Genomic DNA, 7,978 nt, shown 5'->3' on the forward strand with positions numbered 1-7,978 from the left:
TATATATGACGTGCGAAGTATCATACAAACAAGTAGCTATGCATACATGACGCTCATCGTGTTACGTCTCCTTGACGGGCGGAGGGGCCCTCTTCACGGGCCTCGTCTGCCAGACCACGAGACGCCCAGCGCGGCGCAGTCTCGCTGAAGAGACCGTTTCCAGGCCGACCAGACGCGCCGCGGGTGGACGTCGAGGTGCTCGTTGGCGGCGAAGAAGTCGGTGATCCATGGTTCTATGCCCTCAAAGCCAATGATGTAGCGCGGGACGGGTGATGCCTCGCCCTCTGTGGGCCACAGCTCGCGGCCGAGGAAGCCGATGGGATCGTCGTAGAAGCGATCGGCCTCGTCGCGGTAAGAGAGGCGCTCGGGGGAGTCGGGCGCCGTGTGCAGCGGCGGCTCGCACGTCAAGGCGCGGGCGCGAAGGGCGGGGTGAACGAGGTGGGCGCGCCACGGGGTCGAATGGCACGGCGTGAGGAAGAGCGCGTACAGCGGGTCTGCCTCTGCCTCGGCAGGAAGGACTTTTGGAAAGGGTGGCAGGAGGGAGGCTGGGCCGGGGTGGACGCGCTCGAAATCGGCACGCAACAGATCGAGGACCTGCAGCGGAGCGGGCTGGTGAAAGATGGAAAGGTAGCCTGCGAGTGTGGCGTTGAGCAGGAGGCCTATGTACACGAGGGGTCTTCGGGCGAGAGTCGGGCGGGGCAGCGGTTTTTCCTTCGTCGGCGCGGGGGCGGGTTTTGTGAAGAAGGAGGATACGAGAGGTGCGGCAAGGACGTGCAACATTGGTAGCAGAGGGTAGATGAAGCGGACCTCCTTGTGTGAGATGAGGGAGAGGGTGGCGATCATGGCATAGACGGAGGCGGCAAGCGTGCGGAGAGTGAGGTCTGTGACACGGAGGCCTGTAGAGGGGACCTTGTAGAGGGCGGCAAGGGCGAAGGGGAGGAAGGTTGTCGCAAGGAGAGGGATGCCTTGAGACAGGTAGTAATGCCAGTCATTGCGGCCATAGAAGACGGCGAGGGATTGTGAGATGTTGAAGTAAAGCCACTTGTAGGCAGGCAGCGTCCACTGGCCAAACCAGAGGCGATCCGAGACGAGAGACAAGCCAAGGACAAGCGCACCGCAAAGAATAATTTCGCGAATGACGACAGCATAGATGCTCGACGTGACGACGGATTTGGGGTTAAAAAGAGTTGTAGCGAATGTGGTGATGATGACGGTGAGCCAGATGATGATGTTGGTGGGACGCAGCGTCACGGCGATGGCGGCGAGAACGAGCGAGAGGCGGAGACCATTGACACTCTTGAGCATGGTTGAAGGACCTTTGGGGTTCTCTTTGACCGACTCATGCTCCGCAAACAATTCCCAGGGCCAGTAGTTGAGGGCCGCAACGGTGAGCGTTGTCTCGAGAGAGTTGGAAAAGGTGCGTGTCGAGCAGTACCAATGGAAGGGGTTGCACATGCTCATGAATAGCTGCATCTGTCAGCTTGGTCCATCTCATTTCATGAGATCCATTCCATGGTCCATCTCAGTCCATGAGACACGTCATTGTATGAGAGAACAAGAACCTACGGCAAACCAGGAGGCACTCGTGTCGGGTCCGAACAGACGGACGGCCAGCTGCCATGTGCACCAGTCGCCGGCGGCGGCAAAGGCAGCCTGGGCAGCCTTCGGAGCGGCGGCCAGAAGAATGGGGCGGGCGTCGAGCCAGACGGGCAGAAGCCGGGCGCCTTGATCGGCCAGCCAGTAGGCGGCGGCGAAGAGGGCGGGATGCAGCGAGGAGCGAAGCTGGTGCTGCCACTCCCAGGTCAGCCAGGCGCCGGCGCCTGGGCCGAAGGCCATCTGCCAGGCAGGCTCGAGGGCCTGGAAGTACTCATCAGGCTGAAAGAAGGTGGTGACCCAGTAAGCGTTGAAGGCGCGGATGACGAGGAGGCGGAGAAGCACGGCGGTCCTGTTCTGCTCGTTTCGAGCTTCCATTAGGAGTTGGGGGTCGGAATCGGAGTCGGGATCGGACGCGGCGTGGCCGGCCTGGGCCTGTTCCTGTTTCTGTTTTTCCTGCTTTTCCTGTCTCTTGTGCGTCTGCCTCTCCTTGTGCGAGGGCGTACGCCGGGAGCTGACGGAAGCCATGGCCGACCTGCGCGTCTCGTCAGAATGGGCGAGACTGTGATGCTTGGCCTGTGGTGTTGTGGTTTCTGAAATGTGTCTTGACCATGGGCCAGAATGGAATTGAGAGGAAGGAGCTCCTTCCCCCCCCCCTGGAGCCCCCAGATCTGCCCCCTGAGCGACGGTGGCCTCACCTGCTAAACGTATCCTCGCCACAGGTCCTCAAGGGGGGCTCAGGGCTCTCGGTGTAGCGCTTGTAGCCGCTGAGTCTCAGGGCGGGGGCCTGCTCCACCTCCCGCCATTGGACCACCCAGTCGGCTTAAGACACAATCAACTGGCCTCCCATTGGCTCTCGCCCGCCCTCCATCCCTCCTCCCCAATCCGGACGATCTGGCCGACAATGGAGCCAAGAGCCCTTCTCGTACCTCCTGCTAGCATCTTCACCCTATCGTCGTCGTTGGAACTATCAGCTGCGACCATCTCCCGCTTTCCCTCGGCCGCCCCGCCCCATGCCCATCCAACACGTCCCGCCAATGCCCACCGCCCATGTGACCAGCCCGCCGGTACCTCTGTGTCATGCTCGCCCGCTCCTCCGCGTAAACCTGCGCATAGGGGTATCACGGTGGAGCGTCCTGCCAAATCGTCCGTTCCCAGGCGCAACAATGATCTGGTCATGTTTGGGGTTTTTTCCCTCTTGCGCGCCCTGAAAAAACGTTCCAAGAGGTTCCAGTCTGTTTTCAATCATAGTGTCAGCCCCGTAGACCAGTGGTTCATTGCTTCTCAAGAAAAACAGGGTATATCTAGGCCACCCCTCCCTTCTAGAAAGACCACCCCGCGATTTTGCCCCTCCTTTCTTGTTCTCTACTCTCAACACCTCTCTTCTTGCTTTGGATATCCCTGTGCATTTCCGTTCCTCAACCTCACATGATACCTTGATCTGACGAGCAAGAAACAAGCCTGCGACCCTAACGATCACCACTGCATTTGTCTGATTGACATCACACCTCCCACAATTTTTCAATTCCCCATCTACATCTCCTCCCCTCTCACACAATGGCCCCCCACGCCGACAGCCCTTCTGGCACCTTTGCTGCCACCCCCTCCAAGTACCATGCTGCCTCTACCGACGGCGCCATCAAGACGGAGGAGGAGTACGCTGCGCACAACTACCACCCTCTGCCTGTCGTCTTTGCGCGCGGCAGCGGCGTGCACGTCTGGGACCCCGAGGGCCGCCAGTACCTCGACTTCCTCTCTGCCTACTCCGCCGTCAACCAGGGCCACTGCCACCCCGAGCTCGTCAAGGCCCTCGCCGACCAGGCCGGCCGCCTGACCCTCTCGTCGCGTGCCTTCTACAACGATGTCTTCCCCCGCTGGGCCGAGAAGGTCCGTGACGTCTTCGGCTACGACATGGTCCTGCCCATGAACACGGGCGCCGAGGCCGTCGAGACGGCCATCAAGATTGCCCGCAAGTGGGCCTACAAGGTCAAGGGCGTCGAGAAGGACAAGGCGCTCGTCTTCTCCGTCGAGGACAACTTCCACGGCCGCACCATGACCGCCATCTCCCTGTCCACCGACCCCGAGTCCCGCGACAACTACGGCCCCTACGTCCCCGGCATCGGAGCCTTCAGCCCCTCCACCGGCAAGCCCATCCGCTACAACAACATTGCCGACCTAGAGGAGGTTCTCGAGGCCCACGGCAAGGAGACGGCCGCCTTCATCGTCGAGCCCATCCAGGGCGAGGCCGGTGTCGTCGTCCCCGACGAGGGTTACCTCGCCGCCGTCTCCGCGCTCTGCAAGAAGCACAACGTTCTCTTCATTTGCGACGAGATCCAGACCGGTATCGGCCGCACCGGCCGCATGCTCTGCTCGCAGTGGGCCGAGATCAAGCCCGACATGGTCACCCTCGGCAAGGCCATCTCCGGCGGCATGTATCCCGTGTCGGCCGTCCTGTCCAGCCGCGAGGTCATGCTCGTCGTCGAGCCCGGCACCCACGGCTCCACCTACGGCGGCAACCCCCTTGGCTGCGCCGTCTCCATGCGCGCCCTCGAGATCATGGAGGAGGAGGACCTCACGGCCAAGGCCGAGAAGCTGGGCCACATCTTCCGCAATGGCATCACCGCCTTCGGCTCGCCCATCATCAAGATCGTCCGCGGCAAGGGTCTGCTGAACGCTGTCGTCATTGACGAGTCGGCCGCCAACGGCCGCACGGCGTGGGACCTGTGCATCCTGCTCAAAGAGAAGGGCCTGCTGGTACGTTGTCCTGGATGAGGCTCCCTATTTTTACTGAATGGCACGCTAACACACGAGTCCAGGCCAAGCCCACGCACGGCAACATCATCCGTTTTGCGCCTCCTCTCGTCATCTCCGAGAGTGACCTGCGCAAGCCATCACACCATCGGCGAGCATTCAAGGGAGCTGTCGAACGCCAGAAGGCCCTGGGTCTTTTTATTGTGAAACACGCGCCTGCCTACGCCCGATGTAGCCCAGTCTCTGTCGGGGTCATCCTGTGTCGGGTACCCCCGACCATCCCTCGCTCCTCTCCTGACGACAAAAGAATGTCTAATAAGGTGTGTCGGGTTCTGATCCTTTGAGACGAGCCGTTCGGAAGGTGAGATGGAGTAGGAAAAGGGGCGGGAAAGGAACGGGAAAATGCGGGTGTTCGGGTAGCTGGTTTTTAGCCAACGCCGGCTTTGCTTGCTGTCGGCCGGATCTGAGGCGACTTCCGGGAACCTGATGAGGCCTCCCCTCCTTTTGGAGCAGTAATAAAGAGGAGGAAAGAGAGAAAGATTGGTCCTATCGCCTTTGGTATAGGCTGGTGGTTCGCGGGGTAGGAGGGGGGGGCAAGATATCACCCGACTCCGTCTTTTGAGGGAAGTTGGGCAGCCTCCCCCCTCCTATCTGGCTGCGCAACCCCGTGTTGTATAGCGAACAGCGAGATAACACGATAGATGAACGTTATGAAAGAGGTCAGACACCTCCTTATTTGAATGCACGTCGGATTGAGTACCACCCACCAGCGATCGGCCACAGAAAGAGCATATGCATGCATACCCCACGGCCACGGAACCAATGATCATGTCTCGCGCGCCACGCTGTCCACGTTGGAGCGGACGCCAACCAGGCAAAGCAGGGCGACTCGGTCGTCACGAATACAGCCACGGGCATTCAAGAGGGCTTGCATATGCACCTACCGACTGTACCGTACAGCCTGCCGGAGAAGGGGTTCTGCTCGCCTGTCACATACATACATTTATTTGATCACAAAACTCGTGGCGCGCGTCGAGACGGCAACCTTGACGTGCAAGGGGGGCCAGGAGGAGGAGGAGGGTCGCATCCGACCTAGTAGCAACGGCAGCAGTTCGCTCGCCAACCTACCTTGTTACTACAGGTAGTCCAAGGGGGAGGAAGGGCTGCGGGGGCGTGGCCGCCGTTTGGTGGTGGGCGGGACGGCCGGGTGTGCTTAAAGGGAGGGTCGCACGGCAGATGCGCGCGCTCTCCTCTGCTTGCCACCCTTCTGCCTCCCCCACCCCCCCTCCTCCCCTGGGCCTCGGGAGTGGAGATCTGACAAGGCAGTGGTAGCGTGGGACAGATGGGTTGACTGATCGCGCTTGCGAGACAGGTGTGCGTGTGGTGGTGTGTTGTGTGTTGTGTGTATGCCTGTATGTGTGTGTGAGAGAGAGTGCAGTTGGCTCGGCGTGGGGAGATTGGTTCGTTGTCGTGATTGTTGGTTGGTGTGTGGACGAAGCCTCAGAGGCAGCAACCAGCTGGTGAGCGGCTCGGTCACTCTTCTGGGATGCGGTTCGGCATGGGCACCTGTGAATGGTGAACGCCAGCCAGCCAGTCCTGACGACCTGGGGTGACAGCTCTGGGGGTGGCTGGGTTTCCGAGAGATGAGGTAAGACAAGCAAGGAGGCAGACGAAGCTTGGATCATTTGGCCTCATCCGGTCGCCGCGGTTGAGACATGTGTCGTTTGGACGGGTGACGGCTGGCGATGGTGAGGGGCCCCGGGGAGATGGCGCATGAGGCTTGCATGGTGATGTCAAGGACGTCCAGGAACCAGGTTCTGTCGAGGCCTTTCTACTTTGTTACAGGGCAGCGCCTTCGTGGGCTGCACAGATCTCCGAGTCCTACGTGTTGCGAATAGTCCTTGAGAGCTGACAATGATAATGCTGAAGCCAAGTGAGCAGACGAGCTTTCGCGATGGTAAGTCGTCTCGCCCAAAAAGGAAAAGGACGCCCAATCTCAACGTTGAAGCGAGAAAGCGATCAAGGCAGATAGCCGGCTGCCGTACAAGGCTCGATGCAGACAAGGATAAATAGAAACAGGGGAACGAACGGTACGCCGATCAGCGCTAGAGACTCATGTTTCGGGCAGGCAGACAAGGCAACAGGTGTGGGCATTCTCGGCACTGATGTTCCATTCAAGGCGCGTCGCTGCAGGACGCCCTTGTTGCCTGAACGCCTTGCAGAAAGTGATCAAGCATCGAATGCCCCGAGATCGTTTGACTTGACTCGACCTCATCGGGACCTCTTCGGGGCGGTAAGAAAAGGCTTCTGACGAGCGATTCGACTCAATGGCACAAAGTGTTGGCCAAACCGTACCGAGTGATTGCGCCATGTCTTGCAATATCAGGTCATGGGGATCCGTTGATTCAGGTACCTGCCACAAATGGCAAAGAGGCGAGAGAGGCCAAAAAGCGATTCATTAGATGTTCTGGCGTAATCTAGAAGGATGAGTAGTGCATCACTGGGCGCCTTCCGAGCACCCAGTTACGGCACTCGCCATCTGGCGCCATCGGTCGCGTGGCTCGCTTACGTGCTCGTGTGTGGTAGGCGGTCGGGGTGTTAATAAGGAGACGTCATGCGTCACCAGGACAGGCCACCGATACTGCCAACTGTCGAGCTGATGGCGACAGCGGTACAGCGCGTTCAGACTGCTTAATAAGGTTTTGGTCTCCTAGGACGACGAACGCTCCTACCATGATGCTTCACCAGGGTGTTTCGGTGAAGAAAGTAAGCTACCTTACGTGAGAGAAGCAAAGCCGAGATCCATCTATGCGAACTCAAATAAGGGACACAGTGATGGAACACGAAGGGTCCACGCCCAGCCCAGCCCAGCCTGCCCTGCCATGGCCTGGAAATGGATGGTACCGACATACAGTAGAGTGATGGATGAATTATGGGCGGTGTTGACGGGAGGTGTGGGTACCTCCTGTGACTCGTCTTGTTATCGCACGCATCCAGCTCAGCTTATCGCGCAATGATAACCTCCAGAAGAACGAGCGCGCGCACCACCCGATAACGCCAACCTGAAGAGGGGTGTCCGGTGTCTTGGAGCATGACTGCCTGGTTCCCCGCTGGTACCAGACAAGTCTCCCCACAGCCCGATCCAGGCGCCTGTTCGAGGCGACCGAGCTACTCTCAGGCGCCACCTGGACCCTGGCAGAGACCTGAGAGGTACGTGCGGGGCAAAGTCGATGCACCTGCATTGGTCGCCCGGAAGTGCTGGCAGCAAGCAGCAGGAGCAGCACCAGCACCAGCACCAGCAGCAGGAGCCACCAGCTGCGCAGGTGCACATTGCATGCCGCCGATAGCATGGGGGCTCCAAGGCCTGTCACCGCATCACGAGCCCACCCCCAGGTCCCAAGGGCCCCAATGTCCTACCTAGACCTCCAGGTCACGACCATCATCAGTTCCCCCGTTCCCCCCTTCCCCCTTCTTTCAAGGAAGACTCACCACCGACTGTTTTGTTGTGCTCCATATTCAGATCAAAAACAGTCCCGTCCATCCATCTCGACCGACCCTGGACGCCTGAGCTCGCGCGCGCCTGCGCTGTACCGAAGCAACCAGAGAGACAAGCCTCAACGGCAGTCATCCGTCA

The 7,978-nt window shown here is 59.7% G+C and overlaps 3 protein-coding genes across 3 annotated transcripts; 1 reads left to right on the plus strand and 2 right to left on the minus strand.

Annotated features, from left to right (window-relative positions):
- Positions 1-93: 93 nt before the first annotated feature.
- VDAG_05742 (GPI mannosyltransferase) lies at positions 94-2,121 on the minus strand (the record flags this gene model as incomplete). Its single annotated transcript, XM_009655139.1, has 2 exons — positions 94-1,467; positions 1,567-2,121. The coding sequence occupies 2 exons, from the start codon at positions 2,119-2,121 to the stop codon at positions 94-96; spliced, it is 1,929 nt and encodes a 642-aa protein (XP_009653434.1).
- A 946-nt stretch (positions 2,122-3,067) lies between these two features.
- On the plus strand, positions 3,068-4,660 carry VDAG_05743 (ornithine aminotransferase; the record flags this gene model as incomplete). Its single annotated transcript, XM_009655140.1, has 3 exons — positions 3,068-4,347; positions 4,410-4,547; positions 4,652-4,660. The coding sequence occupies exons 1-3, from the start codon at positions 3,151-3,153 to the stop codon at positions 4,658-4,660; spliced, it is 1,344 nt and encodes a 447-aa protein (XP_009653435.1). The 5' UTR covers positions 3,068-3,150.
- A 2,490-nt stretch (positions 4,661-7,150) lies between these two features.
- VDAG_05744 (uncharacterized protein) lies at positions 7,151-7,694 on the minus strand (the record flags this gene model as incomplete). The annotated part of the gene is made up of 2 exons (XM_009655141.1): positions 7,151-7,309; positions 7,407-7,694. 2 exons carry the CDS (start codon positions 7,692-7,694, stop codon positions 7,151-7,153), a joined length of 447 nt encoding a protein of 148 aa, XP_009653436.1.
- Positions 7,695-7,978: the final 284 nt, after the last annotated feature.

This window comes from Verticillium dahliae, genomic scaffold, assembly GCF_000150675.1.
Source record: "Verticillium dahliae VdLs.17 supercont1.11 genomic scaffold, whole genome shotgun sequence".
In the NCBI taxonomy this organism is placed as follows: domain Eukaryota; kingdom Fungi; phylum Ascomycota; class Sordariomycetes; order Glomerellales; family Plectosphaerellaceae; genus Verticillium; species Verticillium dahliae.